A 25350-nucleotide genomic window follows, 5' to 3' on the forward strand; every position below is an offset into this window, starting at 1 on the left:
GAAGAAAGGAATAATTTTTTATAAATTAATAAAGAAACAAGAAAAAAATTACAAATTTAGATACATGGAGAAATTATTTTATACTGTTGGACTAAATATCAATTATAACCCTACTAAGAGTAATTTTTATTGGATGAAGAAAAAAAAAATAACACAAACCACATACGTGATAATTAAACGTGTAAAGTTTTAGTAGTCATTCAATATCACCTATATTAATGGGATAAACCTTTTTTTATTGTATTAAAGTTCTAGAATTTTCAATAGCCTTTTGCAATAGTTCATTCCTTTTCTTTATGGAATTTGAAAATACACTACCAAAGCCTTATCTCATTAGATGATGTAATTAACTTAAATAGTTCACCAAATTTAGATCCAATTTTCAGAGATATTATTATTTATTCAGAAATCCATCTCCATCACACCCTCTCCCATGTTCCTCCTTATTGGTGTCTCCTTCTCTTCATTTGGCCTAAAATAAAGTTCTCACATGATTGAAGTAGTAGAATTTAAACTTTTATATTGATGAAATTTTTTTAATACATCTTATTGAATCATAGAGAGTATACGATGGATGGATGACACATTTGCGACTTGGGAGACTTAAAAAAGATCTAAAAAATAAAAATTTTATTTAAAATTTATGTTTTGAGTTTCTTTTATACAAAATTATTCATTAAATTGTCATAATTAATTTCATTTAACATTTATTTTGCAATAAATAAAAAGGTGAATCCATTTAATCGTGTTTGGGAAACATTGTTCACGTGTGTATTTTCTAATTGATATTTCTTATCTATTTTTATAAATTTATTCATAGTTCATTTTTTGTGATGCAATTAAAGCTTCAATTTTTTTCTTCTTTTGGATTTTTGAATTGTTTCATTCAAATTTTTTAGTTGACATATGTATATATTTTTATATGAAATAAAAAAATTATAATATATAAAACACTATTAAAGTAAATATATAAAACAAATGAGCTAAAACAATAAAATAAACTACTAGACATGTATTATCTTGAAATTTCAAGTCTTTTTCTCCTTTTCAAGTCTCTTTCTTCTTTTAAAGTCTCAACTTTTTCACAAACCTACATAGATTATTTTAAGATTAATCATTAATAAAAATAATTTTAAAAAATTATTGTTCTACTCAATTCGATAGTAAGTTTTTTTTTCCTTAAAATTGAATTGTCTTTTTACAAAAAACTTAACTTTGAATTATGTTCCAATTAATCTATTATCTACCAAAAGACTAAACCCTAGTCTAATTAATAGTTTTATAGAAAAATTACAATTCATTGTCAAGATATGCGCAAAAAAAAAGACACGAAACTCGTAAATAAAAAAGTACCGAAAAACAAAACTATGCAAAAGAAACGTGTTTCTAATTTTAATACAAATCCAAAACAGATTAAAAAACAACAACAACATAAATAAAAAGAAAATACTAGGAAGGATGATGAAGAATTGGTACACACAGGCAGTATGAAATTCAATAATCTACCAAAACCCTAAAAAATGACTATAAGAAAGTAAGGAGAGACTACAGAAGTCATAGAAACATAAAAAGATAGAAGAAGAAAATAGAATTCATATTAATTATAAGATAATAAAGATAATTAATCATTCTCTTCTTTCGTAAATAAAATTATAATTTTTGTTTTAACTCATGAATTATCATTTTTAATACCAATAAAAATTAATAGACACTAATAATAATTTAATTAAATTTTAATCTTAAATATAAACTTATATTTAATTTAATAAAATTATATTGATAATAAAAAAAATTAGGCATTTTTTAAGCATAATTTTATAATTAATTTAATAAAGGTATATTAGTACCAAACAAATATTGAGACTTTTTTCTCAAACATAATTTTATAATTAATTTTATAGAGAAATATTATTAGTAAAAAAAATTTAGGTCTTATTTTTCAGAAGCTTAAAGCAAATGTTTATTTATTTTACCCTTGATCATGGAAATAATAAATCCAAATATTAATTACCATATATTTTAAATGATTTTAATATCATATAATAGGACACAAATTCATTTTCTAATATAATATATATGGATTTTGAAGTTCATATTTTTCAAAGTCTCACGTTGAATCATTCGTACGACAAAATGAGTGCACGAGAAATCTGACTAGTTTTGTTTTCTCAGAAAATTTGTACAATAAGATTTACATTTTTGTTAAAAAAGTTATACACTAAATAATTAAATAATAATAAACAATACGAAGAGTATAAAAAAATGACAAATACTAGTGTCTTTTGAGTAACAACTTAAATTTTCATACAGATAGTTAAGTATCTACACTTACTTTCCCCTATTCTCATCCATATTACTTTCCCTCTTAATGTAAAGAAATTTAATCGAAAATGTTTTTACTTTTGCTTAGACACCATTATGTAGCTATCGTTACTCATTCCCTTACTTTATTTTCAAAACTAAACATTTAAAATAAGTACCAATTTTTATGTTTAAGATAGTTAAGACTAGGGATGTTAACGGGACGAGTAGGATATGGGTAGTAGCTCCCCCGTACCCCTATCTGCTGGATAAATATCTGTCTCGTATCTATATCCGTCGGATATCCGTTATGCGGGTACCCACCTATTTTTTTCATATCCGCGGATATCCACGGATACCCGCGGGTATTTACAAAATTATTTGAAAACAAATATTTAATCATAAATTCAAATAAATAAAATAAAATGCATCAATGTCATAAATTTTAAATAAAGTTCAAACAAACTCAAGTTCATACAAGTCCAAATAATTATAAAAATAAACATAAAATGACATTCAACACAATAAAAATTCTTTAATTAGTGTTTTGTTTTGATCAACATTCTCATTTTCTCCTTGATTCCTGAAAAAATAATCAAATAATAAATCTCAACTGTTATGTGTTAAGTATTCTTATTTTGATTTCATCATTTGACAACAAACATACCATAAATGTTACTGTCTATATAGGGTTTGATATGTATATATCCAATTTCAAGGAAGGGAAAGAGAAGAATGTCAAGAGGTATACTTGAAAGAAGACAACGTACCAATACTTGTAGCTGGAAGATTGAAGACATAAGATAAGACAAGATGTGCAGCTTAAAAAAAGTTAGGTCATAATGATTTTTACTAATATATATATATATATATATAAGGGTATTTTTGTGAATTAAAGTTTAGCGGATACGGGTATACACGGATACGGGTATCCACAGATACGGATACTATGATACCCGTACCCGCTCTGTTAACATGCGGGTATCAAAAATACCCGTACCTGCGTAGCGGATATCCATTTTTAATATCCATTTCCTACCCATTGCGGATTTTATCCACGAATATTCACGGGTACGAATATTTTTGACATCCCTAATTCAGAGACTCACTTTTCTCAACTCTCATCCCTACTTACTTTCCCTCTTGTGACATAATGGAAAGAAAATCAATGAGAAAATGTTTGTTCTTTTACTTAGACTCTATTACAAAGTTATTGTCACTCACTTACTTTATTTTCAATATAATACTATGTATTGAAAATAAGTACCAATTTTTATTTTAAAGGTAGTTAAGTATCCACACTTACTTTTCTGGATTCTCATCCATACTTCCATTCCCTCTTGTGAAATAATGGAAAGAAAATTAGTCAGAAATATTTTTATTTTCTTATTTTTACTTAAATTCTATTATATAATATCACTCATTCACTTACTTATCTTTAGTGTTGTTAAACTTTCTAAAATGTATTATTTTTGTCGATTCAACAAGCTAAAAATTGAGATACCAAATTATTTTTGTATTGTGTGATTCCGAAATCTTAAGAGAGAGTGTTGCAAAGTTTGTCTTAGTTGAAATTTATGTCCTGAAGTGGAGAAGATGTAATTTGAGAGTTATAGTTATTGAAAAGACGGGATAATGAAGTGGTGGCGATTGTTGGAGCAATACTAGATATAATTGAAATGATTGAGGGGAGAAAGTGGTTTGCTTTTTGACGCCCCCACTTTACCCCTCATGGGAGGTCCCAGTTTGATGTTGTTTTGTGATCTGTATTTCTCATGCACGTGCATGCCTCGCTTTGGATTAAGGCTGCAATTTGGTGGCTTTACAACCAAAATTTCGCAAAATTAAGTGCTAAAAGCTTTTCCCATCACAATGACCAAAAAAGCAGGAACCTGTCAAAACAGATAGGGAATCAGATTCCAACACCACCAACCCTCTCATCCAATCAAACCTTTCTTTAACTCTTCAAAACCTACATTCATTTTCCTACACACTATTATTATTATTATTATTATTATTATTATTATTATTATTATTATTATTATTATTTATACATGGACGTAAATGGATATATATATATATATATATATATATATATATATATATATATATATATATATATATATATATATATATATATATATATTTAGAAATTGTGATTTTATACGTATGATATTAATGTTCACAAAAATCTACTAGAATCACTTTATTAATAGAGAAATAAAATAAACATAAAAAAATATATAGAAAACACACTCATGTCTTTTGATCTTGAGTCCACCCACCTGCAAAACAATAATTTAACCCAAACCTCATCACGCTCTTATTACAAGAGTATTAACAAATAAGAATAGTCAAATATAAGTTTAAAATTTCTTTGACTCGGGACAAGAAATATTATGGACTTAAAGCCCATTATATAGTCATTAACACACACTTCCTTAGTTGTCCTGACAATATGTGAAACTTTTCATGTTATTTTCATCAGCCTAACAACTAGCTTTACATATATAAGATATTTAACATAATTTGTAATAAAAAATCTTAAAACAATAAAACTACATGTATTTACTTTTATATAGCATTTAATTTTATCTTTTCTTAACCAAAGTGAGACTTTGACTTATTGTTAAACTATTCTAATGTCTACCATTTTACTCTCACATTTTAAATCTCTCTTAAATTATAACTAATATCCAACTCATTTAAAATATGGTTTTTCCACATCACCACCTTTCATATTTCTTTATATGACATCAAAATATATGTATATTTAATATAGATTGCAAATTAATTTCACCATTTGCAAAAAATTTCCGTTTCGTCAAAATTATATCTTTGATTTATTTTCCATAAATGATTGAGAAACTACATTTATGTTATACTAAATGTACCCGTGAAAATGTACATGCTACCCATATGTGAGGTATTTTTTTATTCATGATTTAAAATATTAAAATTATTATTATTATAAAATTAAATATAAGTAATTTTTATAATTATATTGTAAATATTTTTTATTATTTTATAGTTATTTTTATAATTAAAAAAATAACCAAGTTTAAATAAATGGTCCCTGAAAAGATAAAATTGATAAAATAGTTATTTTAATTTTAAAAAAATTATTCAGAAGATAAAAAAGTAAAATATATGTATATACTAGTTATATTTTATTTAGTTAAGATTGTTATCTTTTATATATATATATATATATATATATATATATATATATATATATATATATATATATATATATATATATATATATATATATATATATGATTTCCCTTTTTTTCCCGTACGTGTGCCTAACTTTGAAAAAAAAAATGCTTGTAAATTTACATGACATTTGACACTTTTTAAAATAATTTTCCTTTTTATATTTTGACATGTTGTTTTTCCTTAGGTTAGGCTCATATAAGAGTAGATCCCTAAAGCATAACTCTAATGATGGTGTTTCCCTTAGATCCACAACAATATATCTTGTTTAAAAATAAAGTTTTTTGCCTTTCTTTTCATTGTATCAGTGGCATGGAATAGAGTTGAATCTTTAATCTATATAGATAGATATGGTCAACATATATATCGTTTTCATTCATCACATTTTATTTTTAATTAAAATAAAATAATGAGCTAAGAGTTTGTTTTCACACAAAAGTGATAATAAGTTCCCCTTTACAAAAGAAGGACAATTTGAATGCTTTACGTCTACTGAACATTTATTTTTTTTATTTTTTTTTAGTGGACGTAATTTCCAATCAATGAGGTGCGTTTAATCAAGAGTGTTTGTTAAATTTTAGCATTTTTAGAGCATAGTATGTGTCAACTTTGTGATTGTTTCACTTTATATGATATTGAATTTTAATATTTTGTATTTATTCAGGAAAAAGAAAAGCCTTAATCCCTCGTCATAATTCAAATAAAACTGACCGTTGTATATGATAAATACTATAAACTTTTTATAAATTGTTAAACCTTTAACTTTAGAAATAAATTAGCAATTTTTTGTTAGTTCAGAAATTCACTATTGAAAAGAATTTAAATTCAACGCTGAAGTTTTCAAACATCAGTATTGTGTTTTATTCATTGAAATAATACTTGATAATATATATATATATATATATATATATATATATATATATATATATATATATATATATATATATATATATATATATATATATAAACTTATTTATTTATCTGCAATAATTCATATCAGTTAATTTGGTGAATAATATTTTTATGGACTTTTGTTTTCTATAGATAAGATATTTACTCTATCAATAAGCATCTTTCAGACATGTATATCAATAGGTCAAACGAGAATTCATTCTCCTTTATCTATTTTCTCCTTCTTTAACAAGCTAGTTGTCGAATGTTATATAAATATGGTTTTCCAGTTATCTTCACAAAAATTGTGCATAAAAAGGGTTAAATTAAATCAAGATGATTGACGGCTACGTCAAAAACATTCCGAGAAAAAAAGATATTTAACTAATATCACTTTAGTTCATTTTTGTATATTAAATCTATACTATAGTATTTATTGTATTGATATATTGTATTCTAGTAAATTCTATTATTTGGAATTGTTACCTAAGCACATGATTTATATTAATTTTTGTTCCGGTACACCCAATAAGTCATACATCGTTTAGGAGTCGGGGTCAAATGAAATTTAAATACTCCTATCTCCCTCTACATTCTGAGGTGCCTTTTAAGGACAAAACCGTCACAGAGCCCAACGCATCAAAGCAGATAATACCTTGGGAACAATACTTTATCCATGAAGATGAAAATAAGACATATTAGATGACTCATTCTTAAAATTCAAAGAATGAAATGGAGGAATTTCAAATTAATTCTTGATAACATAATACGACTTTTTGAAATATAAAAAGAAGTGAAAGAGATGAAATTAGAAAAGTTAGTTTAAAACATGATTCATATTAAATTCAACTTCAAAACTATTACTTTTTTGAAGAAGAAACGTCAGAGTGGATTTTAATACTAAATTATGTACTTTTACATTAGTGACTATAATTATATTTATAAATTTTGAGTATATTATTTTCATCTAGATTAGATTTGTCATTGATTACTACTGGTTATATATATATGACCTTAATTTAATAATAAACATTTTAAACATGCAAAATCTTAAATAATTGAAGTTCTTTCTCTTTTTTTCTCTTTCCTTCATGATCACCCGGAGTCTTTACTATCATGCAACTTTAAGTTAATGTTTATGCTAAGATAAATTCTTAAAAAAGTTAGTTTAATCCTTTTAAAACAAGTGAATTCAAAGTATAGATATGTACAAAGTTTGTAATAAATAATAAATCATGATGCTAAATTAGCTTGTTCTTAGGTTTTTATGAGAGATATACTACAAAAATTCAGAACTAATAAATCCTAAATAAGTCTATATAAAAGTTTAATACTTTCTATTTTATATTTTAAGACAATAAATTTATAGTTTCTTTCCCTTATATATTATTTATGTTATTATTTTTATCTAATATAAAACTTATACCTCATTTTAAATTTCTAACACACGTGTCCATAATCAATTAGATAAGATTGGCCCGTAGCTTGTAACATGGTGTAAAATGCGTCACGAAATTAATCATCGAGTTAATCGTGGTAATCGAGTGGAACATTTAAATTTAATTATTTAAGTATTTTCAGACTGAAAGAGTATCCTATGCTAATTAAACTTTTGGTCGCTGCCCCTTAAAAACACTTTATGACATAATGCTCTAAAAGTGGCTCAAGATTTAAGCGCAATTTCACATTAAAAATTCAATTTTGCGACTATTCCACAATTCCAAACCAAGAAAACTCTATCAATAAATACCATGAACTTACCCTAAATATATTCTTCACTTTTTCAAAAACGGAAAACAACTCATCATCGTTCTATAATTTTCTTATTTTAATTTTTATTTTACGAAATATGATTATTAAAAATTCATCACGTTCTTCCCCCCTTTCCTTATTTCGAATGGAACCATAACACCCTTTACCTAATTATCAACATCGGAAAAGTTAAAGAAACATAATTTGGAAGTAGAAAATGATAGAACAAACATGTTACATGGTTGATAGGAATGGAAAACAAATAAAAGAAAAAGAAAAGAGGAACAAGATCGGAGACTAGCTACGTCCATATCGTGGAAGATGCATGGACACAAATTTTTTTCTTCCTTTTATATATTTTTATCTAATTTTTTAATAACAAAATTGAGTTATATTTAAATTTAAATTTTTTAATTTTCTTTTAATTTAAAAAAAGAAGAGTAGAATGTAGAAATGTAGGAAAGTGGTGTAATAGTGGGACCATTAATGGGTGACGTGGCAGTAAGGATTCCCGTGCCGACCGTAAGCATCTGATGATAAAAATGAATGACATTGATTCCTTGCAACAGTGCATTATGGTACACGACAACGCGCCAATATTGGACCCCACACGCTCCACTTTTATATATATATATATATCCGTTTTTATTTTCGATATGGAACGATTCATGTTATTTTTTAATATATATTTTTTTTTCTTCACACTCATCCTGTTTAGAATTAAATTCGTGTTTAACTCTTATTAAATGGTACCTCCATATAATTGGATTGTGAGATATTTGGAATTAATTATAGTACTTTGTATTTTTCGTTATGAAAGAGATGGTAACTAATCATTTTTAAAGTAGTTTCTTATGTATTTAAATTTATTTTAGGTATTTAAATGATTTTCTCATTTTTATTTAAGGATTTAACATGATTGTAAACACAAAATAGTTTTTATTCTATTTTTCTATAATCACTATTATATTATTATGTTTTACTATTATTTCTTTTAAAATTTTACTAATTACCTTACCTAAACTTATAGTGTTTTAGAAGTGAAATCCTCGTCAATTATTATAACAACAACGAATAACGAATTTGAATTCTTTATTGAGTTTTTGGTATTGTCCATTTTATTAAGTGTTAGAAGTTTTAGACCAATTAGAGATAAAATTAATTTATAATATATAAGTGGATGCAAATCTCAACTTATAAACCAATCTTGTGAAGGTTGAGTTAGGCTTAAAGTCTACTTCTTATAATTAAAGTCTACTTCTTATAATGATATCAAAGTCATTGTTAAAACTTATCATGATGAGATTTGTTGTTTGTTGGACAGATTTGTTTCATCCTTTATCTGACCATCCATTATTGTCAAATCTCATGTACGATATGTATATACTTTAACGTGAGGGGATGTGTTTGAAATCTCACATCGAATATATATATATATATATATATATATATATATATATATATATATATATAAGTGGATGCAAATCTTACCTTACATATCAATTCCGTGATACTGAATTAGACTTAAAGTTCATTTGTTAAGATTAAGTCTTGGAAATATGGTGATGGATACCGATATTTGTTGTTTTAAAATAGTCAATTTTATTTAGTATACCATTCTTATATTTTAAAAGCTCAGCAAAACAATCATATTTACGAACTTCATTTTTTAGAACCTCACTATTTTTTACTTATAAATGACAAAAGAGAAATGAAACATTTATCACTCATAACTCATAGCAAACAAACAATGGATCCAATAAAATGTCTGAATATTGAATACTATTTAATATATATATATATATATATATATATATATATATTAAATTTTGTAATAAAATGATTTTTTAACTTTCTATACGTTGCCACTATACAAGAAACGTAACCAATTGATAACTTTAAAAATAATGGTGGTTGTGGGATAAAATATCGAATTAAATGTATACATTAATATCTGTTACCACTAACATGATCTAAAAGCAGACGGTAGATAAATGAATTTGTTAAATACATAATAAAGGGGTTTAATTTTGAATAATTTTTTTTTTCAAACGAGATGAAACCCAGTATTAAAAGAAATATGAACATCATTAGAAAAATATTATCCATGTGAGGAAAAGACCAATATCTGTCAAAGAAATGAGAACTGTATATTCTTTTGTTTCCATTGTTTTGTTATGCTATTTTCTTTTTTTTCTTTTTGTTTGAACTTGTTAGTATAGAATAATGAGGGTCCGAAACAAAACTGGAACGTGACCAAAAAAAGTTGAATTCAAGATAAATCTTTATACTTTGGAATAAATGATTGTCGTAACTCCCTTTGATACGTCACAAAATTGGAGCACTTTTCCATATATGATAAAACTTGATGAATTTATGAACTGTGCGTAGGCCTATATGCACTAAAGAAACAGGAAATTTTTTATATACACACAAAAACTGAAACATGTTACAAAAAGGGTACAAATTCAAACGTTAATCTCTCTATCTCTCTCCCTTATTAAATTTTATTCACTTTTACAATTAATGGAATAATTTGCATGCACTAAAAGAGAGAGAGAAAAATTCCATCTTTGTCTGAAAGGGAAATCATTACCAAGTCAACGTTTTTGTATTTATATGTAATCTAGATTCTCTCGCATTCACATTAATTTTTTAGGACAATTCGAAACTTCACTTCAATTTCTCTTTGGGTGTAACACATTCTAACTACTCTTACTGTTTTCATTCCACTTCACTTTTAATTAAATTTATGCATTCAAGTCAATTCTCAACAACATTTTCGTAGGTTGGTGGAGTATAGTAAAATAAAGTATCATATTTAATATATTCAAAGTTTGAAACCCCACTCATTTTCAAGAAATAAGAAAATTCAAGTTGTGTATCAGTGTTTTCAATTTAGAGACTGTTTATATCTTCAATGATTTCACTATACTCATTTTTTTGTTCTTTTTCGCATTTTCAGAGATTTTTTTAAAGAAATTCCATCGTTTAAAATTTAGGTTTAGATGTTAATGAATATTGAAGTATTCTATTCATATATTATATTTAATTCTCATTTGAGATTTTTTATCTCTGTAACTTTCTTAGTTCTTTCATGAGATATAAAAAATTCTTTTATTAAGGTATCTTCTATTTATATACGTTTTATAAAGATTTTTATGGCAAATTTTTTTATCGTTGTTGCGAGTCTTTGCTAAGTTCTTTGTTCATCAAGTTGTTTTTCTTATTGAAGTAGATGATGAGGGTTACAATAAATATTTTTTATACAATATTTAATATAATTATTTTTAAGAAATATTCTAATACTCAACATGATTCATCATACCTAGATAATTAACTTAAAGTAACATACTCTTTGAGATATGTTTGATTTGGTGTTGACATTTATTACAAGATCTTTTTGATAAGAAAATATTCTCTACAAAAACACACTAGAAGCATTTATAAGTCTTTAAATAGTACTAAAAAATGTTAAATATTACATGTTTTATTGTCTGTCTCAGTTTTAATTTATGATACCAATATATATATATATATATATATATATATATATATATATATATATATATATATATATATATATATATATATATATATATTTCGTTTTGTCTTTTGTTTGACAATTTTAGATTCTCCTTCCATTACTTTGCTAACAAATGAATCTATTATTGTTACTTTTTATGCACCATGATCTTCAATTTCTACTTCTTCCGAATCACTATAAGATTTTTCTTTTCTTCTTTTCTTCCCATGGCTTGGATAAACGTTTCACTATACAACCATGTGAAACATGTTTGATTCTTGCAATCTATCCAAAAAAAACTTGACAACAAAGTTTATGAGAATTTCATATTGTCTTTTGTGAACTCATTTTAAATGAGCAAACTCTAGAATGAAAATAAATGACCACCAAATAGTGCACAGCGTACGTGTACCTCAAAATAATAGCCATCATCACTTGATGACAATATTAAAAATGATTACATAATACATAAAAAAATGATTTTTAACATTTTTTTATAGATATGCTATCATCAAAATCTTTAGGAGACTGAATTAAAACATTAAGTTAGTCCTTAGAAGACATATTGGAGGATAGAGGGAGATATGAGTATTTAAATTTTGCTTGATCTCGACTACTAAACGATGTGGAACTTATTGGGTGTACTAGAATAGGTTCCATCTATAAATTTTGGAAAAATAATTAATTAAACAATATCCACTGCACATTGTCTACTTTGGTAGTGAGAAATATTATAATTTATTTTCCACAGTGTACTGGATGGAAAATTGTACAAGAAAATGGAAGAAATGTTGGTGATTTGAAAGAATTTATAAAGGCAGAAGAACAGTGATATAACTGTGTATGCTAAGTTATCCTAAAAGGGCATGGGTGCATGATGAAGGTTAGTGTTATAGTAGCAGAAGAAAATTTCTTATCGATGAAGAAACGACATTGATATATATATCTCATAATCATGTCATGGTACTAATGTGAGTGCGACTCAGGCCCACTTACAAAAAGAATATGTTGTTTTTCACTCTACCAAATTTGGGGTCTCTGCACCCAAAAAAAAAAAGCAAAAATAGACAAAAGAAGCACGTTAATTAATCAACACCCCTCAATTCTCAACTATTAATTATTGAAGCATTAAAGCTAAGAGGCAACTAGAAGATTTTGTCTATGGACTTAAAAAGATTTTCGTGGATAAAAAAGTTGGATAAACACACCATTTCATCTACTCAACTCACAATGTTGGTGCTGTGCCCAAAAAGGATCTGACCACAACTTTAAGCCTTCAATTTACTCTATGGTGCTTAGCTTATCAAAAAGTAAAGCAATTAAAGAATAGCACCAATCAATTATATATATATAACTAATGCATTATATATATGACAATTTTCCAAACTTTCTTTCCCCTTTCGTGCTTTCTTTCTCAATTACTTGTCTCATCTTTTCTTTAATTACTCCACTTGCCGCATCCTTTGCAAACGAGCATTCCAAAAAATCTGACATCTTAGTGCTTCACTCAATGCCTGTGTTTCATTAGCAGACGCAAGATCATGCGACTCAAAGCTCATACATATCTAAACGCAACGCATTTTGCTTTCACTGCTACTGTTTCTAAAATTATCCTTTAACCAAAAATTAATCTTTTATAAAATATATCACTAGCTCGTATATCTTAAGTTCATGCATGCACACTAAATTTGTTCAAACTTAGATTACTAATTGTAACGATTCCAAGTCTCGTTGTTTTGAGACGGTGAAAGGAGAAAAAAATATTTTAACCGTCTTAGACTACGACTCCTAGATGATATGAGACCGTTATTCGATGTGTTAGGAACACTGGTTTTATGTAATGTGTATATTATTTCAACTGTTTAGTAAATTAAACTTCAGAGAAACTGTCAAATACAATTCAATGATTGAATCATGAACGAATTACTTTGTCTTTCATTCCGTTTTTTTTTTTCATCTTGTACTTCACAGTCATTGATAATTGTTGGGAAGAGATGCACTTTTTTCTGATATTGTTTCTAAGTCGCCTTTACAGTGCAGGGATGGTTTAACTTAACTTTATCATTCATTTCTGAATACTTGATTTTTTATGAACTAGAAAGGTTTGGATCTTCAATCTTTTCAAGTATGTAAGAATGATGATATTTACAAGATTTACTGGAAGGTTATAGTTTAATTATGGTAATTATTTGAGGATTATCAGTTAATTAAATAGAGGTTTGGAAGATGTGTTTGATTATGTAAGCGGATTCCACGATGAGGCAGGAATAGACAGTGATTAGCAATGTTGGCACACAGACGCATATGAAAACTTTCTTTTTAAAATTTGGGTTCCATGCATGGGAGCCACTATGCCCTTTTGATGAAGAAATTTACAGAGCAAGCCATTAAAAAAAGAAGCTTATAGGTTAAGAAACTTCGTCCACTGAAAACCCTAAAAATAAATAAAACAAAAAGAGATGAGAGAATGAGGGAATAAGCGCAAAGTAAAGAAATTAAAGCCTCTTCCTGCTTTCTTTCCTCCACCCTCTTCCTCTTTAATGCTCTTTTTCCCTTTCTTTCTCCTCTCTGGTATTCCCTTGGTGTGATTCTCCACCATCAAACTTTATAAAAGAAAAACATAAAAGCATTTGAACACCATGGTTTTCTCCTCTATTCCAGTCTTTGTAGATCCTCCCAATTGGCACCAGGTAAGGTTTTCCTCAATTTTCAGCCACAGCTTCTCAACCCTAAAAAGAAACTCAAAAAAAAAAAAAATAATACTCACAAAAGATAAATTATTCCTATTCCCTGTAATATCTCCCTGAATATACCAGATTTTGTTTTCATCACACTAATTTCTCCTCTCCTTTTTCATTCCTTTTGTTCTTGATCTGTTGTTGCAGCAACCCAACCATGCTCAGGCCAATGGCAGTGACAACGCTCAGCTTCTTCCACCGTTGCCACCGCAGCAGGCTCATGTCGGAGCTTCCGTGGGATCAATCAGGCCAGGTTCCATGGCTGATCGAGCTAGGCTAGCTAAGATACCTCCTCCTGAAGCAGCTCTCAAGTGTCCACGTTGTGAATCCACCAACACTAAATTTTGCTACTTCAACAACTATAGCCTCTCTCAGCCACGCCACTTCTGCAAAACTTGCCGGCGTTACTGGACAAGAGGGGGTGCTCTTAGAAACGTTCCTGTGGGTGGAGGCTGCCGTAGGAACAAGAAGAACAAAAGGAGCCGCTCTAAGTCTCCGGCATCATCTGACAAACAAACACTGTCTGGTTCTTCCGGTGCACTCCCCCCCTCCGCTGGAAACACTCACGAGCTTATGGGCCAGTTGCCGCAACCGCCGAACCTTCCCTTCATGGCGTCGCTCCAGAACCTGAACCGTTATTCTGTCGGAAACATGGGTCTCGGGTTGCGTGAGATTCACGGACAGAACGATCACATGGGGTTTCAAATTGGTGGCAGTGGTAATCCCTCTGCCGGTGGAGGAATGGATCAGTGGCGCTTGCAGCAGATTCCTTTCTTGAATGGCTTTGAATCTGCTGCTTCAGCTGGTTCATACCATTTTCAAAACGAAAGTATCGAAACACCTTCTGCTTTGGTTGGGGATTTAGCATCGAATTCTAGGGTTTCTCAGATGCCACCAGTTAAAATGGAAGAAAGTGGGGCTTTGAATTTGTCAAGATCACCACTGAACGTCTCAGAAAATAACCACTACTATTCATGGACTGATATGTCAGGTCTTTCCTCTTCTTCTGCTACTCATCTCTTGTAACTTTGACCATATCATCATCATATATATATATATATATATATATATATATATATATATATATATATATATGGTCGATAATCGATAACCCTATCATCCCAATTGAAGTTCTTTGCTTGAATTGTTAACAACTTGGAAACGATCTCACACCATGGATCAGAGAAATTCTGAAACGATTTGGATGTTCCACTGAACACCTTGGCTTCCACTATCATCATCATGAGTTGACAGAAATTAACGCAGAAATGGTAGAATTGATATCCTCTTCTTTGTAATTTCAATTCCGGTCATTGATTTATGTTTAAGTTTTTGTTTTGTTTTTCATCCAGTTGAGTATTTTGTGTACTATATACATGGGCTTGCTTTAATTGTATAACTGTGTGTGCATGTAATGCTTTGTGTTTCTTTCTGCTATCTGACACGTTGTGACTTCATTTGCGTACAAAACTCTCTCTCAAGTAATTTACTTCACACCTTCTGCCACCTACACATCGCGCTATTTTGCTCAACACTTTCTTAACACTAAGGTTATTAACACGATCTAGCACACATATCAGAAAAGAAGAAAAGTGATTCTACAACAGCACTAAAGAATGTGCCACCCCACGTTCAAGTAGATGAATTTGTTTAAATTTTCCTATCTTGCAGACTTTGCACAAGTTTTTTATTTTCTCAATCTGTGAAACATTCTATAATGCAACGAAGTAGCATGCATATACATCCCATGCTGCATGCTAGTGTTTATGTTTATGATACGAATGTTTGTCATGCATAGCAGTAGCATGAACAAGATAATTGAAGGTAAAAGACCTAAGCTTCTGACACTGTGTAGAGAAGATTTATCGTAAGTAACTCTTTCCAACTTACTCATAGTTTGTTTTTTTTTTTCCTTTTCTTTTTCTCTTTTGTCAGTGAGAGTGTGAGTACTTTAGAAAACTTTTGCCAGTGCCCAGAAGCTGGAGTTAAGTTCTACTCACCCTCACTCCTTCTACAGTGTGAAATTCTTGGAAACTTGAGTGCGACAGTTATTTAATGTCCCCAGAGCTAGCCTTACTTTTCCTCAATCGTGGTAAATTTTTCTTCCGACAAAGCTCTTTGTGTCGTACTTTTAGCGTAATAGAATTGGGTAAAAAAATCACTAAGATCCTTTTCGTGTTAATAATTAACGTGATGATAAGAGAGACAGATACAAGAACTTTTCATGCATTATTTAAGTAGGTTTTGGTTGATTTAATTTTTGAATGTTTCTTTCTTTATGGTGATATAGTTATATTAATTCACGTGTAAGTGTTTGAATATATTTTTTTTCACAATACAACTTCTGTCTATATATTTCTGTTAAAAAATGTGATTAAAACTTGACAAAAATACATGGGAGTGAACTGAAGCAAGTAATAAAGAAGGTTTGGGAAGAATTTTGGAATACACTAGACATGCATGAGTGAAGAAGGGTGAAACATAATATTATTACGGGATTATGATGATAAGATGGGACGTGCATGTTTGTTTTGGATTTGAGGTTGAAAGTGGAAGCCAAATGTAAGCATTGTAAGAAGACGCCAAAATCTCACTCAAAATCATGCAATTCTATATTGGACCAAACTGGGTTGGGTGACTGTTCTAGAAGTTCTTGAGCAGAATAATGCAAGATACAAAACATTGATTGTTAATTATGAAACTCCTTTTGGGGCCATCTTAATTATGCAGTTGAATACGAAAGGAAAAGGAAAGAAAGATTCTTACGGTCAAAATAAGTGTGTGACCTTTTTCTACGTGTTGGGGTCACTTCTCATTATCCTACTACATCACTCTTTAGAATTAAGCTCAACAAAAACACAGTCCATTCCAACAAAGATCTCCCCCCACTAATAATTACAAACTTTATTGTTTTATTGTTTTATTGTTCTATTGTTCTTATCCCACCATCCATATTAAATGAATTATCTAAGAACAATAATAAAAAAATAAAAAAAAAGTGGCATCATTGTGGTGATGATAGCTTTTGTAAGGACCAATGCATGGTACCTTTGAAGAAGGAAAAAAGCAACAAAAGAGTAACACAGACAAAAGCTCTCTCCGTGTCTTTGGACGTAGGTAGTAAATGGTCACCCAGATTCCAAAAATGTCGGTGCGTGTTGGTCTCAAAGAAGAAACATTTTGCGAGGGTTAAAGGGAAAGAAGGTGAGAGCAGTGTGGGTTAAATCTGCAGAGTTTCTCTGCTACGGTACGAAAACCAGGGGCTCAGAAATTCATGCATGCTTCATCCTTAGAGTTTCTTCTCTCTGTGTGACTTTGTCTTTCAACACTGTTTACAACCATAATTTCCCAAACTTTCAACCTTCATCCTTCTCTAACCTAACACATGCTTCCTTTGTCTTACTTTACTTTCATCACCTTCTTCTGTTTCTGTGTTTTCTTCCCTTCCTTTTTCTTTTTACTCATGGGTGGGGACCTCTCCACTTATCCATGCCAGCGACCGTTACTATCTTTACTCATGTCATGAATATATATAAATATATATACACATATGTATATGTATATGTATATGTATAAGATCAGCTCCTAAGTAAGAAACAATTCAAAACTGATACAAAAGTTTATTTACTATATATGTCTGTATCAATCTTGAAAACTTACCTGAATACTATATGTATACGTGGTGTATCATACTTAAATATCTTGATGCATGCATGATTGAAATGTCGGTGTCAGAGGGAACAATGGAAGCAAGTATATGGTAGAATAAATTGATATTTTCTGATAGTTTTCTGAATAGAACATATATGCTATAAAAATACCAATGTTAATTCAATATGTGCTTTTTTGTTGAGGTAAAATTTGTTTGTGAATATTCAACCAAAACAACCTTCTTTTTTGAAGCAAGGAATTTTTTTGGGTTTAATATATTTCAAAATACTTAGAGATATATGTTTAAAGGGTTTGATCTTCTTGAGAGATATTTTACTTATATGCAGAGATGTGAGTGAAATGCATCACTTTTGTGAGAAATAAAATCGGAGAGCATCAGATTTTAAAATCTTGAAGACGAATCCCTCGAAAACCGAAAGCTGCACCAAATCGAAGGAAAACGACACCGAATTAATTGGGAAAGTAGAAGGTTCAATTTGGTGGATTTCAGAACTAGATTCTTAGCTGCAAATGGTCAAAAATTGAAGCTTGATATTTAGGTTAGAAAAATTATGAATTGGGGTGTAATTAAATTAAAAATATACTATAAAAATTATTTTTTCCACAATACATTAATTAAAATGTATTGGGACTCTAACAAGTTGTGTGTAGCTAATAAAATCAGGACCATACATTGCATTCTCTTTTCTTCTTATGATTATACGACAAAACATTCATGAACTGTGAGATCTTCTAAGATAGTGCGAACTTTGCTGAAGAATCTAAATTCAAAAAGCATTGTGGTCATGCCCATGATTAATCAAAGATGAGAATATGTTTGGGTGAGTATACATGGATTGGGATTTTAAAAGTCCAATCCAAATCCAGCTGAAAATGATTGGATTTTAAATCCAAATTCATATTAAAAAGAACAGTTTAATCTTTTATGTAAGTTTTGAAATTGGTTTGTGGTTCAAAACTGATTTTATTTCAAAATTAAACTATGTATTAGTTTTAAAACCTATTTTAAATCATAAAGCAATTCCAAATCTATGTTATCATAACTAGTTTTGAAATGCTTATATAACTTTTGTTAAACGATTTTTTATTTATTAAAGTTATAATTAATATCTTACAGAATACATTATAGAAAATAATAAAAAATATATAATAACTATTAATTTGTTCCTATATGAGTTCTTCATTGTGACCTGATTAAAGTTTTATTTTTTTTGGAGGAAAAGTACAATTTTCCATTAAAAGTATTGTCGGATACAATTGTTTTAATGTATTCTTATTATATATCGAAATTTACCTAAGAGTATTAACTTGTTTAAATCATACAACAGGTTAATTTAAAGAAAAGTGTGGAAAAAAATTATTATGAAGAAATAATTAGACGACTTCAAATCATATAAGGAAAGAGATAAGGAATAATAATATGTGAAAGATAAAAATATAAAATACTAACAACAATTCTAATGGTTGAAACCAGTCACATGATGTTATGAAATTGAAGATCGCAGCAGCCCACTTAGAAATCCAATTCATACATGATAGCTGGAATGGACTTATGGACTGTTCTGTTCGATAAAAATTAGCATCTTAAATTTTTCTAACCTTTAAGATACTATAGAGAAATAGGAAAATAAAAAAATTAAGATTATAAAAAAAATTGTCAAAATTTAATTATTACACGATATTTTTTATGTTGGATAGCTGCGACGGTTAAGAAAAGTCCTTGTATTTAACTGTTTCATGAACACGCTGTGGTATCTTTTATTTCAACTTTTTATTTGACAGGAGTTGGCAAACTCAATTTGAAATCACATGGTCATAGTAACTAGCATTGCCAGATAAAAAAGAGATGAATGAATAACTTTTAAACTTTTATAACATGTAATGCGGTAGGAAAGGAATAAACAAAACATCTCTTCATTAAAATCTGAGGATGATTAGAATATAGTACATGTTACAATTATACACTTTCCACGTCAGGCGCACCTTGCCCATTTGGTTCAATTTCTTCTTACGCCGCTTTTATAATCTTTTTGCATTACATCTCTGAATATCACACAAACAAACAAATAACTTATGGAGTTAGGAAGTGATCTTCCACCCTTTCCTCCAACCAGACGCTTCTTTCTTCAATACTTTAAAAAGAACAAAGAGACAAAATGAACGGAGTATAACAAGGCATCTTAGGAATCATCGGGGTTAGTAATCAAAGGAGGTTGGGTTTCCTCGTTCTGAGTTTGAGTTTCAGTTTGTGTTGGAACTTCCTGCTGCTGCTCAAGTAACCTTCCCATACGCTCTAGTAACTGTAAAGCCTTTCTTTTTCCTCTGTCTGTACCATTTTGAGCCAACTCCAACAGTGGACCCATCACCCCCAGCTCTTGGGCCTGTGCCAGATATTGTTGATCTCCAGAACAGAGATGAACTAAAACAGCAGCTGCATTTTCTTTGTTCCTTGGGGAACCATTCCCAATGAACTCTACTAAAACTGGCACTGCCTCTGCAGCTCTAATCGTAGCCTTTCCATCAGGATGGCTAGCCAGGATCGCCAAAATGGCTAATGCTTCATCTACCATTCCCCCACTAGGTTCCGTCAGCAGTCGCATCAGTGTGGGAATAACGCCAGCCCGCACTGCCTTCCCCTTGTTGCCCTGGTAAATGCACAAATTGAACAGTGCTGTTGCAGCATCTTTCTTACCCCTTTGGGTACCCTCGCTCAGTAGTGTCACTAGTGGTGGTATGGCTCCTGAAGACCCAATTGTAACCTTGTTTTCATCTATAACTGAAAGGCTGAAAAGTGTTGCTGCAGCATTTTCTCGCGCTTCCATGCTTCCCTTCTTCAGGACATGAACTATACCTGGAACTGCCCCTGAATTCACGATGCTTCCTTTGTTATTTTCGCATATGGAAAGATTCAGAAGCGCTGTCACAGCATGTTCTTGAGTGCGGGAGTCGGGCACGGACAAGAGACCAACGAGGAGAGGTATTGCACCGGCTTCAGCAATGGCAACACGGTTATCTGCATTACGCTTTGCGAGAAGGCGGATCTCACCGGCAGCTGATCTCTGGTCTTCGGGACTGCCAGATGTGAGCTTTTGGAGAAGACCGTCGATCTTACTTCGCTCAGCTGGTGAGTAGGCTGATGCTGATTTACTAGGCTGTGAACTGCTGGGTCGTTTTGGTGGCTCTATGCCATTGGCTTCACACCATTGTGCTATGAGACTTCGTAAGACATAGTTGGGTGTGAGAACGGTGCTAGTGAGAGTCTGCTGTGTTTTGGGGCATGTCCCATGCCCTGCTTGCAACCATTTCTCAATACAAGAACGCTCATAAGTCTGCAAATTAGAACTAGAGTGTATAAGTGGGTAATGTGACATTATAAGTGAAACAATTCAATAGCAAGGGTAAAATGTCAATATTGTAAACAGGAATCAGCGTGTGGCAAATGTATTTCATGGATCAAGTAGAGGAGTTTAATCAATAAAAGTTTCATTTTCTATACCAAGTTTTCAAATTCAATCAAGATGCTTTTAAAAAAACAAAAAAAAATCCATGAACACATAAAACAATTGTAAATGTTGCAATATGTCCAACTAATGCGAACCTCGATAGCCTCACAGAATTTTAAAATAACGTAGGGACAACTAATTTTGCTCTTACGTCTTTCTTTCTCATAACATAACCCTCGCATGTTAATGAGCAAAATTAGACGACCCTCATCCATAAATTGATGCATATATCTTAATAAAATTGTACTAGAGCACGGTGCCTTCTAGTGGCTTTTTTACATTTAAGCAAACACCTAAAAGGATGACCCGATATTCCAGTTTGCCAAGTCAAGCAAGCACGTATGATAATGGCCAACTACAGTATTTGCAACTCAGCTTCCACGGAGCATCATATAGTGCACATACCTGTCCGGTTGAAACAATCACAGGATCCTTCATTAATTCCAGGGAAATGGGACATCGAAAATCATCAGGAATAACAGGGGCCTGATGACTCTTTTCATTTGTACTGACTCCATAGACTTTTGCAAAAATGCCTTTTCCTCCTAAATTATCATCCTTAACTAGATTTTCTGTTTGCACGTAATCCTTTATCTTCTTCAGTAACATTGCTATTTTCTCGATGCGTGCCCCAGGATCCCCACCACTTGATACCACCATCTCATGCAAAGCTAGTGATTCTTGCGTAAGATCAGCTATTCCCATCAGTTGCAATTTTTCAGCTAATCGACTTAGAACAGATGGATCTGTAGCTGCATCAGTGCTGTTGTCGTAGAGGGACAACATATCCTCATACAACCTAACATCTGGTTCATCAAGCCTCCCTTTAGCTCTTCTGAACTGGGCAAGAACCAGCTCAACCTGAAATTATTGGGGACAATTAAACATGATTGTGTAAATAGCGAAAGAAATACACATAAAGAAGCTCCACAGTGATGCACTATACATTCTAATCTCAAAACATAACTAGAGGAAGGAAGATTCAATAGATCAAAATTTTCTTCTCGAAAAATGGTATTGTTTGAGTAAGATCACTGTTAAAACTTTGGCACAAGAGGAGAGTCAAACCCAAGGACTGGTTCTTTAAGTGGAAGAGTCTCGAAGTTTAAGTATCGTATCAAGTAGCTTCTCCTACTCAATGTGGAACTCATAACGACCGCTGTGTTGCATACATACAACACATTATATATATAACTGAAATATTTATACCTGCTCTTTAACTTCATCTGAGATATCAAGTTTATCATACGAAATACCACCCAACGATTGTTCCAACCGAGCTGTCACCTCGTAGAATTTATTCATAATGCCATCCCGCTCAAGGACCTGCAAAATAGGAGAAAAGACAACTGAATAAGCATCTAAGAAGCCAAAGTCATTTCAATGGAAGCATGTATCCATTATGTTTTCTTTCTCCAAACATATTATTGAACCCAAAATTCTAGGAGGTCCAGATTACAAGAAACAAGGCTGCCAGAACAACCACAGGTCGCAACAAGTATACACATATGCCTCCTATGAAACTGTAAGTGGACTAAGGTCATCATGTAAACACAAAATTAATACAATACTAACAAATGTTGGGTAAACATTGTTATTTAGAATTTTAGATTTTTAAATAGTACTAATATTATAAATTGCTAATTTTTTTCCGGTTGCTTATAACCAGATTAGTATGACTACTTCGAAGTCTCAGTGTCTCACAGACAAAATATATTAATAAAATCAGAAGCACGGAAAGTGTTTATATGAAGCACGGAAAGTGTTTTTATGACAATTGATCTAAGAATTTTGTACAGTACTAAAAAGACTACCCTTTGCCTACCACTACCTATTAACTTTTTCTGCACAGCTCCGCACAACAGATATAGGTTACCCAAATAAAATGGTCCTAATTGTTCGGATCATGTAGTAGAATTACCAAAATGCTACAAACAAACTAAAGTAAAAGTTCGACTTTGAAATCCATGACAATTTAAAAAAGAGGTTTTAAATTATAGTACCGTTCATAATCCGTAGTATATATTTGCTTCTAGACAAACATAGAAATCAAACATCACCATTCAAATGTGTGGCACACTAGATCAACAAGTACACCCGGCTCAAGAGAGGAATGCCCAAAGTTTGTACCACCCTATAGCTTTAAATTTCCCTTGTAAGCTAGGAAAGTATCTAAAGCATAAGAAAAAGCATACAAATTATTCAAATTCATATAAAAGTTTATTTAACAATCGGAAATGAAAGGAATAGGATTATTTTCGTTGACATCCACATCCAGGTGCAGCCACAAATCGACAAACCCATCAGGAAACTAGCACTACAAATTATCAAAGGTCTTGAACAGTTGTAGCCAAGCTTTCAAAAAGCGATCCATCCGCCACATCGATTTTAGCGGCATTAATCACAATTTCCGGCAATATTAAGAATAGCAACGAAACCACGACCATGAATTAAAACATTTGTTACAGGCTTACAGTTTCAGCAAAAAAAAAAACAACAGTATTACCAGCTATGAGCTTTCTTCTCTTAATTTCCACATACCATAGAATCAAACATCCTCAAAGCTCAATTCGCATCAAACCATCTCAATAATGCGACCAAAAAACATCACATAAAAGAGGCACAGTCATAAAAAAAAAAAAAAAACAGCTAAAAAACAAGACAAAAATATATATCCACAAAAAATTCACAAACTTAAAATGAACTCGGTGTAGCGTGAAAATCGCTACTGCCAATACTCGATAGAAAGCAGAAACAGAAGAACAATAAAACAATATATAGAGCAAGAAACAAACCAAGTAAAGCTTGCTGCCTTCGCTTCCAAATCTGAGAAGTTCCCCGGTGGATTCGAGAGCTTCCTTGAAAGCGAGGACGGCTTTGGAAGTGTCCTCGGGGATCTGGTCTTTCATGTCCCTAATCTCCTCGAACATCGGGATCAGCAGCTTCAACCTCCGCGCCAAGTTGCAGTACTGCTTCTTCACCGGAGGCCTGTAATCGGAGATACTCGCTATCTCGTTCACCAACTCAATCACCTTGCTCGCGTTTTCACCCTCCATCGCAGATCCTGCTCTACGGCGCCGTTTAGTTGAAAACCCTTGTCGATTACCGGAGATCGAAGTCGCTGCTCATAGTCCCTCGTCAACGACACGAATTTCGCAGACACTGCAATTTTAAGAGATAGAGAGACAAACGCGTGATGACGCTCTTCTTCTTATTATCTCTGGCTCCAGCTGAGTCAGCTGAGTGACCAGGTTTGGGACGGTAGTGGCTCGGCTCGGCTTAGGGTAGTGCGGCGCTGAACAAAACGTGAGGTTCTGTTACTTCAGTTTAACAACTTACGGTGTAATAGTGATGTAAAATACCAGAATTTATACAACTACGACACCAGGAGAAGTCTTTGATGGCGATGGAAGTTGGTGACTGTTTTCTGTCAATTCTAAATTTGGGAGAAAGGTAAAATATTTGATTACTTTTATTTCATTGCACACGTTATTGTTTTTTAAACTGATAAATTACTAATAAGGTAACTATAGCTAAATTGTAATTTGTATTTTCTTTTCATTTTAATCTATAATTCTTGTTTTTTTAAACAACTTTCGGTACCCTCTTCTTTTTAAAATTTTAGTAGATTTATATTTTTTTATCAAATGCAATTTTTAGTTTATTTAATTGAACTGTATTAAAAAAATAATCTATTTAATAAAAATATATAAATTAATAATTAGATAAACATTCTTGTTTTTTAAAT

The 25350-nt window shown here is 30.8% G+C and overlaps 2 protein-coding genes across 2 annotated transcripts; one reads left to right on the forward strand and one right to left on the reverse strand.

Annotated features, from left to right (window-relative positions):
- The first annotated feature begins 14112 nt into the window (after positions 1–14112).
- On the forward strand, positions 14113–15897 carry LOC114169699 (dof zinc finger protein DOF3.6-like). The gene is made up of 2 exons (XM_028054964.2): positions 14113–14379; positions 14575–15897. Exons 1-2 carry the CDS (start codon positions 14329–14331, stop codon positions 15451–15453), a joined length of 930 nt encoding a protein of 309 aa, XP_027910765.2. The 5' UTR covers positions 14113–14328; the 3' UTR covers positions 15454–15897.
- A 4100-nt stretch (positions 15898–19997) lies between these two features.
- On the reverse strand, positions 19998–24804 carry LOC114169698 (U-box domain-containing protein 13). The gene is made up of 4 exons (XM_028054963.2): positions 24398–24804; positions 22812–22928; positions 22008–22463; positions 19998–21428 (listed from the first exon to the last, which is right to left on the reverse strand). Exons 1-4 carry the CDS (start codon positions 24656–24658, stop codon positions 20280–20282), a joined length of 1983 nt encoding a protein of 660 aa, XP_027910764.2. The 5' UTR covers positions 24659–24804; the 3' UTR covers positions 19998–20279.
- Between the last annotated feature and the right edge of the window lie 546 nt (positions 24805–25350).

Source organism: Vigna unguiculata, chromosome 11 (assembly GCF_037176805.1).
Source record: "Vigna unguiculata cultivar grain cowpea cultivar isolate G323 ecotype 2 chromosome 11, ASM3717680v1, whole genome shotgun sequence".
In the NCBI taxonomy this organism is placed as follows: domain Eukaryota; kingdom Viridiplantae; phylum Streptophyta; class Magnoliopsida; order Fabales; family Fabaceae; genus Vigna; species Vigna unguiculata.